Source organism: Filicampus tigris, chromosome 9, assembly GCF_054856515.1.
Source record: "Filicampus tigris isolate MCC_2025a chromosome 9, RoL_Ftig_1.0, whole genome shotgun sequence".
Classification (NCBI taxonomy): Eukaryota; Metazoa; Chordata; class Actinopteri; order Syngnathiformes; family Syngnathidae; genus Filicampus; species Filicampus tigris.
The window spans coordinates 19,570,022-19,588,719 of NC_141225.1; the positions used below are offsets into that span (position 1 = coordinate 19,570,022).

The 18,698-nt window shown below is 41.2% G+C and overlaps 3 protein-coding genes across 9 annotated transcripts in view; 2 read left to right on the plus strand and 1 right to left on the minus strand.

Annotated features, from left to right (window-relative positions):
* ube2r2 (ubiquitin-conjugating enzyme E2R 2) overlaps positions 1 to 10,884 on the plus strand; it is a 22,924-nt gene extending 12,040 nt beyond the window's left edge. For 2 of the 5 annotated variants that reach the window (XM_086040459.1, XM_086040460.1), the window contains exons 3-7: positions 1,850 to 2,039; positions 4,420 to 4,506; positions 4,647 to 4,744; positions 6,821 to 6,955; positions 7,871 to 10,884. In XM_086040459.1, the coding sequence (XP_085896585.1) occupies positions 1,863 to 2,039; positions 4,420 to 4,506; positions 4,647 to 4,744; positions 6,821 to 6,955; positions 7,871 to 8,156 (783 nt within the window). In that variant the 5' untranslated portion in view covers positions 1,850 to 1,862 and the 3' untranslated portion in view covers positions 8,157 to 10,884. Of the gene's footprint in view, positions 1 to 540; positions 1,153 to 1,817; positions 2,040 to 4,419; positions 4,507 to 4,646; positions 4,745 to 6,820; positions 6,956 to 7,870 lie in introns of those variants that run through there. The other 3 variants (XM_086040461.1, XM_086040458.1, XM_086040457.1) reach the window with 3 other exon arrangements.
* Positions 10,885 to 11,941: 1,057 nt separating this feature from the next.
* On the minus strand, positions 11,942 to 13,966 carry nudt2 (nudix (nucleoside diphosphate linked moiety X)-type motif 2). The gene is made up of 4 exons (XM_086041625.1): positions 13,810 to 13,966; positions 13,593 to 13,704; positions 12,976 to 13,102; positions 11,942 to 12,785 (listed from the first exon to the last, which is right to left on the minus strand). The coding sequence occupies exons 3-4, from the start codon at positions 13,100 to 13,102 to the stop codon at positions 12,463 to 12,465; spliced, it is 450 nt and encodes a 149-aa protein (XP_085897751.1). The 5' UTR covers positions 13,593 to 13,704; positions 13,810 to 13,966; the 3' UTR covers positions 11,942 to 12,462.
* On the plus strand, positions 13,829 to 18,497 carry ccdc51 (coiled-coil domain containing 51). Of its 3 annotated transcripts, none has more exons than XM_086041623.1 (6): positions 13,829 to 13,921; positions 14,558 to 14,623; positions 14,713 to 14,875; positions 15,278 to 15,415; positions 15,897 to 16,268; positions 17,040 to 18,497. In XM_086041623.1, the coding sequence occupies exons 2-6, from the start codon at positions 14,619 to 14,621 to the stop codon at positions 17,490 to 17,492; spliced, it is 1,131 nt and encodes a 376-aa protein (XP_085897749.1). In that variant the 5' UTR covers positions 13,829 to 13,921; positions 14,558 to 14,618; the 3' UTR covers positions 17,493 to 18,497. The 3 variants fall into 3 exon arrangements, with proteins under 3 accessions (XP_085897749.1, XP_085897750.1, XP_085897748.1); XM_086041624.1 differs by having other exon boundaries at positions 13,887 to 13,907; XM_086041622.1 differs by lacking the exon at positions 13,829 to 13,921 and adding an exon at positions 13,930 to 14,271.
* The last annotated feature ends 201 nt before the right edge of the window (positions 18,498 to 18,698 follow it).

Genomic DNA, 18,698 nt, shown 5'->3' on the forward strand with positions numbered 1-18,698 from the left:
TGGATGATAGTTGTGTACAAAAATACATTCGTTTTGTATCCTGGTTTGGGTTGATGTGGTGTGGTGCCACCACAAAAGATGTGGTGGGCCAGATGTGGACCCGGGCCTTCAGTTTGACACATGTGATTTCGCGTGTTCAATTAAGCTTTTTGCAATGTTGGATAAAAACTTCACAAAAGTGAAAACTGATGTTCAAACGCTGAACCTCAGAACTGTGAGGCAAACGTATAAAAACTCTTGCCCATTGTGCTGCCTTGATGGAACATGTGAAATTAAAACTCCATTCAAACACAAGTTAAATAGAAGGCTACCGTATATAAACACTTAATGGCAAAGCATCAAGTTCGTAAAATTATATGAATGCCTGTCTTACTGGCGTAAAATGTGAGGCAATTACATAAAAAATAAAACAAAATATTATTTTTTTAAAAATACTAAAGAGTTACTTAAGTTATATAGTCACAGCGAGTTTAGAATATTGTACGGTACCTACCAGCAAAACGATTCATGTTCTGCATCGAGTGCGCGCACGCAAGTCACGTTCCGGACGTCGATGACGCACCGCAGACACGCGCAATGGTAACCGGAAGCATCGTTGAGAGGAAAATAAAAATCGATCAAAACCCCAGTTGGTCTTGAGGGTAACTCTCACCTCCTGTCATTTCCTTGGCGTAGCTTCGCATTCGATAGCTCTTAACACTACTGCCGTCAGAGGGGACGGTAGCGAGCAGCAAAAGCTGCCCCGTTTCACCGAAGTTGCTCGCTAACTGGTTTAGCTGACGTGGGGAGAAGTTGAGACTGCCAGAGAGCAGAGAGACAAACACAACCAAGCTGGGATCAGCTGAGCGCCTGTCCGAACCGAACCAGCGGCGCGCGGACATGTCACGGAGTGCGACTTTGCTGTTCCGAGCCCAAGAATGATCCACGGGAGACGGTGACTTCCACTGAAACTAGCTCCATGTAGACTGTCAACAGTGGCAACACAAAGAATTTAGGCAGCACGGCACGAGGATCAGCCATAAGCAGGAGAAGAACATCCACGGCGGCACATGTCATAGCTGTGTGTCACTTTGGCCAAGCACTACCAATGACTTTGTTCTCCAGTTCTCTGCTGTAACCTCACGATTACATATTACATTGCAAGAACACAAGGTAAACGCTTCTTTTTTTTTTTTTTGCACCAGGGAACCAAAACCAAGTCCTTAGATAGCTTTACTTGGGTACACGATGTTGTATGTTGTGTGAAATTATTGCTTATTTTGCCGTCAAGTATTTCTTTCCCACGAGCATGCCAGAGCCAAATATCTTTTATGTCACAGCACACCTCCAAACAATAATGTCACAAAAAACATTATTTATATATAAGGAAAAAAATATCTCGCATGGTGGATTTGAAAGAGGATTTAATTTTCTTCCTATCACGATGGGACGCCAGGATAGGTAATTGTAGTGCCCTCCATAATTCTTGCCACCCCTGCTTAAGATGTGTTAAAATCCTGAAACTACATTCAATTTGTATTGCAAAGCATACTCTCACACTGAAAACTGTAGAAATGTTTCACCAGACACCAAATCAAGCTCCTCCTGTGACCATCTCAGTCCCCCGGGCCTCAACCCCATTGAAAACCTGTGGAATGAACTGAAGAAGAGCGTGCAGAGGAGAGGGACCAGGTCGTTAGAATGATTTGGAGAGCTTGTGCAAAGAGGAATGGTCAAAGATCCCTCTTCAGATAGATAGATAGACAGATAGGGAATCACTGCCAAACAAAAAATGAAAAAAAAAACTTGTTAAAAGTAAAATGCTTAATGTTTTGGTCTGCTCCACACTTTCCATGCCAACTGGTGTCAGAAGTGGGATCAGCATGGCCCACCAAGCAACCCCGAGTTCTCAGAAGGCCCTGATGATGGAGTTGAAGTCGCTACAGGAGCAGCCAGTGGAGGGCTTCCGCATCACTCTGGTTCAGGAGTCGGATCTCTACAACTGGGAAGTGGCCATCTTTGGGCCCCCGAACACCCTGTATGAGGGAGGCTACTTTAAGGTAGGAAACATTTGTTCTGACTGGTTGGAGGAAACGTGTCTGCCTTACAGTTCAGAATTTTGGGGTTTGACTCTTGGCTCCTCAGTGTGTGGAGTTTGCATGTACTGTAATTCGGCTTCCTCCCACATTCTGTCAATAAATATGATTTGTAAGGTTAATTGAAGATTGTAAATAGTCCATACTTATGAATATGAGTGTGAAATGTTGTTTGTTTATACTGTATGTGTCCTGCCATTTTCTGGTGACAAGTCCAGGTTGTACCGTGTCTACTCTCTGGCTTTACAACTAGAGAGGCATCTCCTTGCAGTAGCAGAGCCAGGACTGTAGGGGAAAAAAGTGAGCGCCGAGACAATAAAAAATAAAATAAGTTTCATACGTGATGGCAGCGCTTTATACACTACACTGTGTATATGTGGCACCTGAACATACCACAAAGCACAAACACCCGCCTTCCGAGTATGTGCCCTTCACCAGAAGCTAATGCTGTCAGCTAACTAATATCTACCAAGTAAATTCAAGAACGCAGTTGACTGAGAGCTTAAATTCAAGTTGGGGCAGCAAGAACAACAAGTGGATGTCATCACTCTTGTCAGTTTTTTTTAATGTGATAATATTAGTATATTTATCAAAGCTTTTTTCAAACGGTTTCAACTTTCTCTGACAGAGACAAGAAGTCCTTGTTAAACTAGGCCAGCAAAGACAAACTTCAATCATATAAATCCAGAGTAGACTGACAGTAACAACATTAGGGCTCATCATCTATACAGAGTCATGAACATCTTTTACATTGGACAAGAAACAAGAAGTGTCGCTCACTCAGGGCGGGTTTGCCGTTTGTCTGTGCTAACAAACACAACATTAAGCACGGCCTGAGTGCTTGTACTTGTCGCAACAGGTTTGTGCCAGCACTTCAGGAGAGTAGTCGCGCGTATCTTAGCTACTGCAGAGGTGCTGACTTGTTGATACAAAAGGAATGCTTTGGTTGTAATGTAATTGATATGTGCATTTAAATCGCCAGCCTTAATTGTTTACTCACTGTAAGGCTATAAAAGAGCTTTTTACGACCCCAGAGTGTGGAAGTCAGTGATATTGCTTTGGTTGACGTGCAGCTAATATTGCTGCGGACCATGATTTAAAATGTTTATTGAGCACTAGGGTCATGCAAAACTCTCACAAACCGACAATCCATTCACCGATGCATTTTTTTCCTCTAATTTCTCATTTCTAATCACAGATGAAGCAGGCATCTCCGATGGCTCTTTTTATCGGCATCAGAGCGTAATAAACCCCCCTTTGGACAGATTCTATAATTCTAGACCTTATTTTTGTTGTGCACTCGAAGTTATTTTGCTCCTGTGTTACTTTGGGCTGTTTTCCCTTGTTTTCATTTCCGATAGTAAGGTTGATGGTTTTGGTTTGAGATCATGGTCATAGGCTTATGTGTGGAAAAAAATTCCGATTTTTTAAATTTATTTATTTTAAAAAGTGTGACTGCAATTACTGGCACGCTCGCTATACCGAATTTTACTGTAAAATACTTTTCAGACTGAGACAATAACTTTCAATTCAGTAGGACAGGAAAAGTGAAGTCCCCTTGTCCTGCATTTTACACAGCTCCGATAGGGTTGTAGTAACGGGCAAAAATTCATGCAGGGGTTGATACTAACGTTTTGCACTGGTTGCATTGGTGTGCCCCCCTTTTTTTCTTTGGTGCACCAGCGCAAAAGTTAGGTGCACCCACATTTTCCACTGCATCGCATACAACACAGCATTTTTGTATGTAGGTTCATTCTTTTTCTAAACAAAATTACTGCCTGTCTTTTTAGGCAACATTGCCTGGTAAATGATGAATGAAAATGTGGTCATCATGAAGTTATTTAGCTGAATCACAATTCCACAAGACCGCTAACTTACTCATAAGTATTGGTGCTTGAAGTGAGAGTTGGTTTGGACGTTTTAACACATCCGGCCTTGACTTAACATTCAAGAAGTTGTCTATCGTTCATATCATCCGCAGCTATTTCCACTCTTTATCTGTTGGGCTTAGGTGGCTTACCTAGGCCTGTTCCAATAACACATTTTTTAGAAACGATATATTTTTCTAAAAACTATCCTGATAAATATTGTTGATGTTGGTTGTTTTGTGCTGCTTATTCTATGATAGACCATCTTAAATCGACTATATTCCTTACTAAGAGCAAATAACTTTTTACCCTCAAGAATATTGAACATTGCCATTGGAATGCAGAACAATAAATAATATATCTTAGATAATTAAAAAATATAAGTATAATTTTTTTTTTTTATATATATATAAGTATAAATGTTGACCTGTAGAGTCAGTAGGACTTAAGCTATGAGTGTATGTTCACTTTTCCAGGCTCACATCAAGTTCCCAGTCGACTACCCGTACTTGCCACCAACCTTCCGTTTCATCACCAAGATGTGGCACCCCAATATCTATGAGGTATTTTTCTGTCACGTGTTCCAGCCTTTTTTGGTAATCGTATATATATATATATATATATATATATATATATATCTCCAAAGTGTCATTAAGTGGGCCCGCTTTTATGTGAGAATGTGTGATGTGGTGTTTTGCCTCAGAATGGCGATGTGTGCATCTCCATCCTGCATCCTCCAGTTGATGATCCACAAAGCGGGGAGCTGCCGTCAGAAAGATGGAATCCAACCCAGAATGTCAGGTAAAGACATTTGCTTGTTTTTGGGAAGCCTTTTTGTATTTGTGCTTAAGAATAATTTGGGTTAGTAAATTGTGTAATATGAAAGTTTCTAGTTTGTATCAGATTGAAGGCAATATTTTGGCCTTCACGTTTTTAGCTGGAAGCGTTATGACCCGGGTTCCTACTGCTACGCTTGCGTGTCACCGACAGGCATACGGCCAGCAGGAACAGCGTCAGACAAGGCTGATTTGAGTGGGGAAAACAAAAGCGTAAAAATATAGTTATCACGTCGACGTAGTTGTGACTAGTTGACTAATCTTGGCAGCCCTAGTTTAGTTTTAAGAGCGACACGTCCTATCGCCACCGGGGGTGTTCTAGTAGGCTTTTCATGACATTTTTGTAGTTATATCTTACGTTACGTCCGTGGAGAGCTTTCACAGTATCAGAGGGATCTCATTGTTTAAGGGTGTCAGTCAGGAGTGTACAAAATGATTTCCAAGGCCTTAAATATACTATGATGGGATACTGTGGAGACAGTCATTGTAAAGTGAAGAAAATAATGGCAAAAAAAGTGACATTACCAAAAAGTGGACGTCGCTCCAAAACCGATGAAAAGACGATAAGAAAACCGGTCTGGGCGGCTGCCAAAAGGCCGACGGCAACGTTGAAAGAGTTGCCGGAATTTTCTGCCATTGGTACACGTGCACAACAATCTCAATCCACCTTTTGCTTGACGGTCACGGCATCTTATTTCTGGTTCCATAAAATAATATTGGTAGCACTTCAAATTGTTGTTTCCTGACAAGAACTGCAGGGGCTGCAGTGGTTTTTTTTTTTTTCGTTTTTTTTCCAGCGATTTGGTAAGTGTGTGAGCGTCAGTCAAATGTGTCCACAATTGTTTAGTTCTTGGGTCACCAACGTTTTGGAAAGTGAGAGCTTTTTGGGCACTTGTTAATCCGACCGGCTACCAATTTGATACACACTTCTGGAATAACAAATTTGTTCAAATTACCTTTATTTGTTATTATGACTTTGTAATTACTTAATGATATGAATTTATGTGTAGACATTGATCATGTTCATGATTTCTCACTACAATTATGAAAAAAAAGCCCAACCTTTTCCAACACTTTAGCTCACGTCTACGACATTCCGAGAAAATAATGTCTTGTCACTGGTGGTCTATTTTTAGAACAGGCCTGCGGGCTACTCGTGGTCCTCCGGGGCTACCTGGTGCCCGAGGGCACCACGTCGGTGACCCCTGTTCTAGGTCATCCACGTCGCTCAGTGTGCGGCTGACCCTCTTCATCACATGGTTGAAGCTCGGTGCTTTCAGGCATGTAGACATAGTCAAGACAATAGCAATGTTCAGAAAGTGCATCAGAATGGTGATAATGACTATAAGTAGTAATTAAAACAAATAAGACAAACATCAAACACATATCCTCGCGTTCTTATTTATGGCATCCAAGACCAGTCAGACAGGTTCAAGCAAACATCAAAGCTTAAGAAAAGGCCTGTCTTTAAAGTGGAAATGTCTGACAATAATATGTTCTATGCAGCCCCACTAGTCTAAATATTGCATTCTGATTGATATTGTGTTTGTGGAATATGAGTTAAGCACTAAAATCCACCCGTTTTTTAGCTGTCTCAGGGGGCGGCCATTTTGTCACTTCTGTCGACTGAAAATGACATGACAGTTTCTAAGGGCTCAGGTAACGACCAATCATGGCTCAGCTTCAGAATACAGGTGAGCCGTGATTGGTCGTTACCTGAGCCCTGAACCAACTGCGATGCATAGAACATACTCATGAAAAAAATGTTTGGATTGACTTCCCCTTTCAAAAACAAAAAATGAGGCAGGTTAGCCTGATCGCCTGCAAATCCCAATCATGTCTTCTTGTCTGTCCACCAGTGAAATCACATCCTTCACATGGACATTTTCCTAATCAAAGGCTGCATTTTTGCCAAGGACGGTCAAAATGCCAGAATGCGTTCTTCAGCCTGTTTTAGCGAGGATCCATTGGAAGCGTTCTTGACTGCCAAAAACTAATTCTGGCTTGTGTGCTTATGTTTGCATGTTTTTCTTTTGAATAGGACCATCCTGCTTAGCGTCATCTCTCTACTCAACGAGCCAAATACCTTTTCCCCTGCCAATGTGGACGCTTCGGTCATGTTTCGCAGATGGAGGGACAGCAAAGGCAAAGACAAAGAGTATGCGGAGATTATCAGGTAATGTTGCATGTATACGATGCGGCCATGTCCTGGCGTACACTAAGAATCTGTGGTGTCGTGCTGTCCCTATAAAATGTGTGTAGTTTGTAATAATAAGATTTGTGACAAATTGATACTACCTACCCCTACTTTCTTCGGGTTGGATAAATGATTACTAATCAATTTAGTGGCCCTAGGGTACTACCAAGTGTTTATGGTTCAAGGCTTTGGATAGTGCCGTCAGTGGCACTGGTTTGGGTGCATGCTCGTGCCCTTCTAGCTCTAAAATGTAGTGCTGTTTTTACTAACACATTTTATATTTAATACAGAGCAAGTGTGCACTTGTGAAATGATTCAAGTATACTTTATATTAAAGTGGAAGTCAACCCAAACATATTTTTTTTAAGAATATGTTCTCTGCTAGCATTCTGATAAATATTGCGTTTGTGGAATAAGAGTTAATCCACCCGTTTTTAGCCATCTGTGGGGGCGGCCATTTTGTCACTTCTGTCAACTGAAAATCACAACTATTCAGGGCGCAGGTAACGACCAATCACAGCTGACCTGTTTTCTGAAGCTGAGCCGTGATTGGTTGTTACCTGAGGCCTGAACCAACTGTGATGTCATTTTCAGTCGAGAGAAATGACAAAATGGCCGCCCCCTGAGATGGCTAAAAACGGGTGGATTGTGCCGCTTAACTCATACAAACGCAATATTAATCAGAACGCAGTGTTTGAACTAGTGAGCCTGCTGGGAACATATTATGAAAAAAAATGTTTGGGTTGATTTACCCTTAAAATAATATTCAAAAGGCTGTTTCACATAACGAGGGAGTGGAAGCACTTGGTCTGTGTGCATGTGGTGTTTCTTTAAACTAATCCGTCATGTAATCACAGATAACCTGAGACTGATTTGCTTTTCATCTCATCACAGGAAACAGGTGATGTCCACAGCGGCAGATGCCGAGCGAGATGGCGTCAAGGTGCCAACCACACTGGCGGAGTACTGCGTCCAGACCAGGGTTCCCTCCCAGGACAGTAGCTCAGACCTTCTCTACGATGACCTTTACGACGACGACATGGAGGAGGACGAGGAGGACGACGACGAGAGCGAGATGGAGTCTATAGGCGAAGCCGGAGCGGTCGGTTCTGTGGAGGACGGCGGGACGTCCAACAGATGTTATGACAACCAGGATGACTCTGGCAATGAAGAATCATGATGATCTGGATCGTTACTGCTCCCTGCCAACTCCCCGCATCCCCCGCCTCATTTTGTGTGCGTTAGTGTGTGCGCGCGCGCATGTGTGTGTACACAGTGGGGTCAAAAGTCTACTGCCAAAAACTTTTCATCATCTATTAAACAGTTAGTCAAATAATGTCTCTCCAGTACTTTTTACGTAAGATTTCACTAAAAAGGTTTGTTGTCGAGTCACCGTTTGCCTTAATTACAGCTTGCACTCCCGTTTGGTACAAATGTATTGCCGAAATGATTCGGTGTTGCTTCAACGCACCCCCCACTGGTGTTTATGATTTGGGTTATATTTAGGGTTTTTTTTTTCAATCTTGTCATTGAGGTCGATTTGAGAATACATCCTTCTAAATATTAAACTGGAAAATGTTAAATGACATTTTTTGTTTGAAGAATTCATATTCTGGAGAAGCAGATGACCACTCACTGACCACTTCATTAGGTACACTTGCCCACTGTCATGAGATCTAAGACAGACAATAAGGCTCAGTTTTGACTGACTGACAGAGAAATTTAACAAATGCTTATTATTGTGGTTTATTTCTATTTCATTTCAGTTATCAGTTGGACTAAGGCTAAGCTGTCAAATGTTCTCGCGTATGTCCGAATGATACTGGGTGGGGAAGAAAATAGAAAAACAAACGTATGGTGAATTTTGCGACACCCTGTCTATCGTGGGTAACTGTCTCATCACATTTTTCAGGTAATGGTAGTCTTGATGAGTGTGGGTCACTTGGACCTTTATCAAAATTCTAACTGACATTTATCTCTTCAAACTAATGCCTTGTCTGCCAATTTAGTCAACCTTAGTATTTGATAAATGATGAAAACAACGGCCTGGTGGCACTCTCTCCAGCCCCACTGTTGGGTGTCTGTCTGCTTTTGTGTTAAGCACCATCCCACATGTACCTTCTTGTCACTTTTTCTCTTTTTTTTTTTTAATGTCCTCCTAAGCGTGTGTTGATTTTTCAAGGAACGAGCATAAACGGTGGCAAAGGGACAAAGCGACGGCGAACGACTTAGCCGCGGGGAGGCCGGCCGGGCAAGGTGTCTCATGGCAGTCTATTTGCTCACGTCTGCCTTTTCGATGTAATCAGCAAAACTGTTGACACAGAGCTCTGCTGTGCCCTGTCCATCACCACCGATCCCTCAAAAGGGGTGAGCAAGCTGAAGACTTTCTCTGCTCCCCTCTCTGCCTCTTAAACCTCAGGGCCTCTATAGACTTTCTCTGAGAGAGGAAAAAAAAAAAAAAAAGCAACAAGGGACACTGGTCACCTGGTTTTCTTTGTTTTTGTATGTTTTAAGAGGGCAAATGGTAGCCTTCAAATCCTCAACAGGAGTGTTTACAAGTGTCGGTCCTGATTAAATTCTCCTCTTTTTTGCCCCAAAATCACCAAAATCCACACAAGCAGAGGATGTTTTTTTTTTTTCTCCAGAGGTTGCTCACACTATGTTGTTACTGATGTGAAAATGTTACACTTTTACACCCTGCCGCTTCTATGCTCGGACGCAATTTCAGTGACAATACGGCACCAATACTGTGCCGCAGCACGGTCCAGTTTATCAGCTGTCAATCGGGACAGTTGTCAAAAATGCATCTCGGTTTGCATTTGAATGAAAACGACAATGTGTGATGTGTGTAACCATGTTTACGGGCGGTATTGAATTTGGACACTGGCAGGGTTTTGGTCTCTGTAGAGCAGCTGCAGAGTTGCATCTTTTGAGTGGGTTTGCTCACGTGACGTTTTTTGGTGTTTGCAGTGCGGAACATTTTAAAATGTGTTCAGAAGCATTGGGCAAATTTGGCTGGATTTTATGCCAAGGAATTGAAGTACAGCCTAATGATTTCATTTTTTAAGCGGAGCAGCAGATTTCCAAGTTGTTTAAAGAGAGACATATTGATTTGAATGTGAAACCAAAGGAGTGAAACGTTTCCTCCTGTGCTATGGAAACTCACTGAAACAAAAAGAGGACATCAAACTCTAAAGTGGATCGTGAATGGAACTGAGTTTGTGACATGCCTGACATTCTGTTGTGTTCTCGCCCAGATGTGATGTTTTTTTGTTTTGTTTTTAATTTCCCATGATGACATTTCATGTACCGTATCTCAAGCGTCTGTTGAATGTGACGCTGTCCTACCACCACTTGCAGTCTGCTTTTGTCACAAAATGACAAAAGCAACTTTGAAGATCATGACATGAAAGTGAATTGGGATTATCTGACTGGGCTAATGTTTAACACTCTTAAGGCAGTGAAAGCTAACTAGCTCCTGGTAGTTTTTCTTGACTATTAGCCATCTTATGTGAGTGGTTTCAACCCCCAAATTTCACCAAAATGTATAAATCAGAGTCAGCAGTGCCGATTAGTCCTCAGTGTACAACCGCATCAATCAGTCAGCACTTTTACTTCATTATCCAGCCTGTTTTTGTACTGAAGGATAACTGAATGACTCCCAAACTCCTCTTTCACGGACAATTTAAGATATCACTTCGTTTACCCCACCCGGCTGAAACTATCTGAGATCATCGCGAGGATGTCACCTGGTCTCACACACGCACCTATCGGACTGCGTCTTTGGAGTGTGTCCAAACCTATTGATATTAAATGCTGTATGTGTTTGGCGTTTTCTTTATTTTGTTCACTAGTGTGTTATTTGCGGATGCAAGTGTCACCGATAAAAAATTTCATAGTAACCAAAATGCCCATGTTTTATTTGTGGCTGGATAGTTTTGCATTGAGCCGACAAGTCATATAAATCTAAAATACACCACACGAGTTGCTGGTTTCTGAGGGTTTGAAATAAGGGTTGACTTGCAAAACGAGGCACAGTTGGTGCGGTAACATTTGGAATTCATCAATAAAGCAGTATGCTATTGAATGCTAGTCGTATGTAGCCATACATAATGGTTTTACTCAGAGAGGATGTTGAGTAGTATTAATTGTATGAACTTAAATAACAGCCTTCACTTGATGTCTCTGGGCCAAAATTCCACTTAATTGGCACCCCACCTCAAATACACGTCTCATTTTTTGATGCCACTTTATGGCTGTATTTACAAATAATCTAATATTGAGAATTTATTTTAATTTTTTTTTTTTTTTTTTAAATCAATAACTGGGTAGCGTCCACAAAAATGTGAGTGACAGACGCCATAGCGCAATACATATTGTAATATATACTATAAATAATAACGTTTTCATATACAGGTAGTTAATGTAAAATTATTTCAAAATGTATTTGGGCTAAAAAAAAAAAAGGCCTTAAAAACAAATCCCTCACACTCACAAAAATGTAATATTCTGTATATCAATACAAATCATACAAATTCTTGCTTTAAAATACTACTACATAATAAGCAGTAGTTTTTGCTCTGAATGTCAGCACTGTGCATGCAACCCATACCAGTCTTGTACCATGTGATCTAAAACTGGGCTAATGGTGCAGTCTTTATGTTAATTAATTACAGTAATATGTGACATGAAATTTAAAAAAACATGTTACAGCAATGTAGTATATCAGAGTACCATAATTGAACTTCTGTTCTTCTCATTTCTACCGTGTGGTTATTGTGTCCAGCTGTGTGGTCTTTGCTTGGAACGTTTCCTTAATGACAACCCCCCCCCCCCGATAGAATAAGAGTTCCTCTTTTAGCAGAACAGCTACTTTCTCTCTTATTTTTACAGAGAGATGTAACCAGAAATTAGGCTCAGTCATTCTACTACTATTGGAACTCCTGGAATTAAAGTAACTGTAACTTATTTCCCATATTTTATTTTTTTTACATTCACATAGTTAATTAACATTTAGGTGATCAACCACAATGATCATGACAATGACTATTGTTGCAATAATAATAAAATACAGTAGTACATGTAGTAGCCATCATTTCAGTGATGGTGTCTTACAATAGACCATGTAACTAATTCAGTTGCTTTTGAAATTAACATAATTACACTTGAAGTTTGTTAAGATCAATCATCAGAGTGAAGAATGCATCATGCGGCACAAGAAGGTGCGCTCAGTTACCACCGTACCAACTGTTTTTCATTTGATGTCCTTATATCTATGGCCTAGAACCGTTTTTAAAAAAAAATCACTTTAATTATGGCTTTAATTATTTGGTAGCGTAGATCTGTGACAGACTACGGTGCGTTCCGACTCACGTACAAATTTGCCGTAGGAAGGGAACTCCATTGTAAACTGAGGAACCCTTTGTACTGTATTTACTACTTATTAAGAAGGGTTACTCGACAGCGTTTGTAGACCTGCCCGTGTGTCACTGCTTGTCCTGCTGAGCCTCCAAGTATAAGTGTGCTGCTCTCAGAGTGTCCTGCATGTCTTTGTGCTGGGCCAGAGTGCAGGCGTCCTCCAACCGGGCCCAGCGGTAGTTCTGGTGCTCACTGGACAAAGTGACCTCCGTCCCAGGGTCTCGGAGCTCGGCCAGCCAGTACAGCACTTCCTTGGGTTGGCCTCTTACCTCGTAGCTCAGCTCCTTCAGGAAGCCCTTGATTACCTGAAGGTCCTCTGCACCAAGGCCCGCCTCTTCCTTGGTCTCTCTAAGAGCTGTGGTGAGGTCATCCTCACCTGGGTCCACATGGCCTGATGGTGAACAAATTATTTTCATTTCAACTGGGAAATGTAGGTAATGTTCAAATGTGAATATAAACATTTTGTTTTGTCATTAGGTCCACCCTTACATTTCACCTGGTAGTCACTTGGTGTAAGGTTGGGAAAACACTACTACCACACAGTGCCATTGACGAGGGTAAAGCCTTTTCGGTTCTTTTACCTTTAGGTGGGGTCCAGTGGTGCTGTCCATATGAGGTCTGCAAGAGGAGATACTCGATGTTGTCCGGTGGAGGAACGCAACTTGCAAGACGTCGAAACACAATGAAGCCACAGGCTCGCAGCGCCATCTTACGGTTTGAGAGGATACAAAACTTTAGTGCTAGTAGGAGCGAACTTTAAACTATAGTCACACTAACTAGATGCAGAACTACGAAATTAAATATTCACATGTATTAAAAAACGGTTTTACGACGCACAATTTATTATTTTTGATTGACTGCACGGCAAATGTACACACAAACACGAGAGCAGATCCCTTTGGCATTTTGATAGGGTATATATAAATATGACCTTTGAGAGGCAGCAGCATAGACTTGTTAACCGTAAAATAGATAAAAGCATTAAAAGCTGAAATAAACTAACGATTCGGCAATTCAAAAAGCTAATTCATTACTCGTGGCTAACCGGAAGCATTTATTATGACATGTTGGCTTATTGCACTGGAGGTCTTTGCGTTTCTTTGGTGTTATGCACATTGCATGCAAGTAATGGATATGCAGTGAATTGTATATATTTAAAAAGATTGAATTTACGGTTCAACTACGGAGGTTTATTTACCTTGCGTAATTTGTTTCACATCGGCATGAAGACACAGAGCACAGCTGCACCCCGAAACCAGTCCAGACTGATGTGAAAACTGATGAAGAATGTTCCGCTTTGTTTCCTGCTTCTTAAAAGAAAGAAAAAATCATTAATATGATTTTTTGTGAGTTTATGTTTAATGAATTTTCTTGATTTATAAAACTAAAATAATCAATAAAATAATAACATGTACTTCAGTCTGTTCTTTGCACACCAGTGTTTTCCGGGTAAATTTGACCTAAGTGCTGCACTGACAGGTACACATGGGGAACTGATTGTAAGCGAGTTCCGGTAAGAGACTTCCGGTAAGAATTTGCTATTTGTTACAGCGGGTTTCCCTTCATTGAGTGGTTTATTTGAGCGTTTTTTCACACCCTTTTCTAAGCGATCATAAGACACCATTGCACTGAAAAATGTCTTGCACGGCGTGGGGATTTGTTGCGCTGTCGGCGGTTGTACTGACAAGCAGAAGAAGATGAATATATGACTACAAGGGCAATGTTTCCCCGGACGAGGACGAGAGATTGTTGTCGTGATAAACGCTAGTTTTCAGTGCCTTCTTAGAGATGAGGTTCGGAGGAAAAAAGTAGTCTGAGAGTCTTAGTTTGAAAACACTTCCAGTCCACCACCTCAACGTACGAGAAGTATATTTCAGGTGATTAAGGCAATCCATAAACAAAGATAAAGTAACTCACACCTTCACGTTACTCCTAACTAAAAATTCAGTTTAAATTTCTGCAGGTCAATTAGTATGTGTTTGTTTTATACATCTCGTGTGACAAAACAAGACATGATGCTAAATGCTAGGTTGGAAGGATGTAAGTATATTGTACATAAGTAAAAATCTACTCGAATCGATGCAATTTGTTAGAATGCTTTCCATAGTGCTAAAATGGTTGTCTAAATCTAAATCTTTCTTTATTAAACAATATCACTTACAGGTGGTAGCTCTACCGCTGTGGACAAATTGAAACTCTGATTATTTCCATATTGCACTTCTTGATGAGGTACGTTCCAATTCAATTATGCAACAATTAAATACAACTTTAATCAGTTCATTGATGCAGACTTTATTCGTTGATCATAATCGTGCCAGGTACAGACTTCATGGCTCGGGGTGTTGGTCCCGCCTCTTCCTGCTTGGTCCCCTGTCGGTCCGGGTGCGCATGGTTCGGACCTACAGCACCCATCACCAACCCAGCGGCTCGGGCTCGGCTGGTCCCGACGGCGTGAAGGAGCGAGCACTGTCTGCCATACAGGTAAGTCAAACGCTTCAGAACAGTCATTTTCTCCAATGGGAAAACATTGGTATCTTGAATTTTTTCACATGGTCGGTTGTTTTGAGAGGGTATTTGTGGTGCGAGTCAGAATTAGTTACGCATGAAACAATTTATAAAACCAGTCTATTTACTTTATTTACATTCTCTTTTATGTTTTTATAGCAGAGGTGCAACTATTTATTGATTAATGGACAACTAATAGATAATAAAATTAATTGGCAACTATTTTAATAATCGATTCATTGTTCAGAGACCTTAACATTTTGGGTTGACTTCCCCTTTAAGCTTGAAAGTCAAGGTATCACTGTAATCTCTTTTTAACTGACTAATAGTCATAGTAATAATTCTAATGATAATAAAAAAAATATTGTTCTCGTCTAGCACGCTGCTCGCCTGGGGCAGCAGTGGGGCCAGAAGTCTGCCCTGATTGCTGCCGCCACCATGAACGGCTGGTGGGGGAAATACGAGGAGTTTGTTGGCCTCAACGAGGTCCGACAAGCGCAGACCAAAGTCACAGAGGTCAGTAGACTGCTTGCTAGTCAGTCACAGGGCACATAGAGACAAGCCACGCGCTGACCAAGTGAATTGGTCAGCAGTCAAAGGCAGGGCACATATAGAGAAAGAGTGGATTGGTCGCCTGTCAATCACGGAGTCACTATAGACAAATAGTGGATGTGACATTCAACAAACATGTTCCACTTTGTTTCCATTCAAGATCAAAAATCTTGGCTCATTCAAATCACCTCAGAAACACTTTTCAGTATTTCAAAAGTTTACACAATTCCACATTTTTCACAATAATTCCTACAAAAAATCCCCTATTCATTCCAATCTAAATACCAGCTAAATAATTGACTTTTTCGAAATTTAAAGTGTTCAGCTTATCCCTAACTCAATTTTAAAAAAAGCAACCACGAAACCCCCCCCCCCCCCCCCAACCTCTAATTTGGACATTTTGCTAGCCAATCACAGGACTAATTCATCCTGGATGTCTTTGCAGGCGGAGGCAGCGTTCATGGCGTCGAGGGGGCTGGTGCGCGAGGCCCACGCCAGCCTGGAGGCGGTGCAGGGTCGGCTGAAGGAGGCACGAGCCCGCCTGGAGCGCGTGTCCCGGGAGGAGGCTGCCTACCTGGAGCTGGCCACCCTGGAGCACCGACTGTTGCTGGACGAGCGGCGCCTGCGCACGGGGCACGGGCACGCCGAAGCGGCCGAGCGCGAGACCTTCGCCTCGTTCTCCGCCGCTGTGCGCGAGAGTCACGAGAAGGAGCGGACACGGGCCGAGCGCACCAAGAACTGGTCGCTCATCGGGTCGGTGCTAGGTGCCCTCATCGGCGTCATGGGCTCCACGTACGTCAACCGCGTGCGCCTGCAGGTGAGGACGGGCCAAAAAAAGGGCTTGGCTTGCATTCACTTGATTGGTTTTATCTTAAGTGGCTCCATGAAAATGTATTTTTTTTAAATTAAGATAGCTAATCAATTATTGCATTTATCGTGAATAATACAATAAAAATATTCAGAAAAGAAACCATTTTACATAAGCTATACATGAAAAAAATGCAATCTCATTAAATAATTGGTCTATTGATTTATTTTAAATGATAAAATAAAAATATTCGTAAGAAACAATGTTGCATATGCGTTTAACATTATTAGAAAATAATTGGTTAATTGAGTAACATAAGAAATATAAGTCAAATAAATAATTTGACATATTTAACATGTTTTGTTCTTTATTAAATAATTGGTTTATTTGTTGTAAATGATAAGCTAAAACAATAAACTATTGTTTTTATTAAATTAAATAATTTTACATTTGCATTTAACATTTTGGGATTGTTTTAGTTAGTATCTTTTTTAAAATAGTTAATTAAAATAATCAATGATTTTATTTATTCAAATAATCTATTTTAATAGAAAAATATGTCCAGGAAAAATGTGAAAAATATGAATATATGAATATTATATATATTGTATTTTTCAAAATCAACTATTTTACATTGACATTTTAACTTTTTTCTTTCTTTCTTTTTTTTTTTATTTAATAAAAACTTTGCCCACTCCTGCACATCTTGTATAGTGTTCATGGTACACCATCCAAATGGCATCATGTATGCGCATTTGTGTCTGCTTGTGTGTTTTGTAGGAGCTCAAGAGTCTGTTGCTGGAGGCCCAGAAGGGTCCGGAAAGCCTGCAGGAAGCCCTCAAAGTCCAAGCCGGTAACCATCGCTCTCAGCAGGACGCGCTGGGGGCACTCATTGACAGCCTGAGGGTCTCACTCCAGGGGATCGCCGTCCCCGAGGGGGGCGGTCCTCCCACCGCCAACCGCTCGCCGCTCCAGGACTCCCTTTTACCCCAAGTGTCGGAGCTACGGCAAAGCCTGGGTGGGGTCCGCGGCGAGTTGTCCCACATGAGGAAGCTCCTGGAAAGCGGTTCCAGGCAGGGGTCCGAGTGGACGCCGGGGTCTGCGGAGGACACCCAGAGGATGTTGGGCGAGCGGATTGGTCGCAGCACGCTGTACAACGCCGCCTTCGTGTACACGGCCGCCGCGCTCACTGTCACTGCCGTGTACGCACTTCTGAGAGGAGGAGGAGTTTAAAGGTGGCCGGCCTTGGTAACACCGCCTCTCAGGCTAGCAAAGGTGGGGAGTCACATGACTTAACTCGAGTCAGGCGTAAGTTGGCCATTTTAGGACTTGAAATGAAAGACTTGACTTGGACTTCCACGAAATGACTTCAGTCTATCTTGTTTACATTTCAAAATCAGCATTTTCAAGAGACGAAGAAGTAAATTCTTGGGCGGGGGGAAAAACAAAACAAAAAACTATATACTACTTGAAAATTATGATGAAACAAGTAATATTTAGACTTTTTCCTTGTAAAATACATCCTGAATATATGAAATAATAAATAAAACAAATTCTCAAGTATTAAAAACAACTCTAAAAATTGACTTTTTGAAAAAGACAATTCAAAGAAACAACACCCTATAAGAAAAAAAAAAAACACGTAAAATTATGTTTTTTTTTCATGCAAAATACAATGTTTTGTTTGGGGGAAAAAAAATTGTTTTCTCAGTTATGCTTTGAAAAAGTTAATTCTTGCAAAAAATAGACTTCCTGTCGAAGATTTTTGCAAAGAAGATTACCTAAAACAAAAATAAGTTAAAAAAAACCCGGACTTTTTCATTCAAGATGCAGCATTTTGCGTGGGGGAAAAAAGGGCTGTCTTCTTTCAAAATATTTTTTTTTCTTCTCAAAATTAAGTTTTTGAGAAGCATTTAAGAAAAAAAATTATGTGAAGGCAGTTTTTTCCCTCAAAATTAAATTTCAAGAAAGTCATTTTTTTTTCTTTTCAAGAAAACTGTTGAGGGGAAAAAAAAAGTTGGGTACACTCCCAAGAATGGTTTAGGTCCATCAAGAAATTGTGAATAACCCGAAGTGCCAAGTGTCTAATATGCAAATAACTTGGAAAACCTGTGGTAAAAACTTGAGACTGGCTTGTGACTTCCCACCACTTGTGCCGAGCACTACTGTCGTAATGATGACGTCACGTTGCACTGGGACCAATCAGACTCACTATTAAAATGAAGAGCAAACAATCAATGCATATAGGAGTGCTTCTTGGATGGTTTGAGTTTTCTCAAAACTGCCTCTTTGGTGCTCTTCAGTCGAGGGATCAATGCAGGGCTTCAAAAAAATGGAAACTGAGGCACTCAAAGTACTTTGGATTAAAAGGCCTTTATTTTAACATGGCCAGTTGGAGATGACTACGTTTAAGCCTTGGTAGGCCTTCTTCAGGGCAAG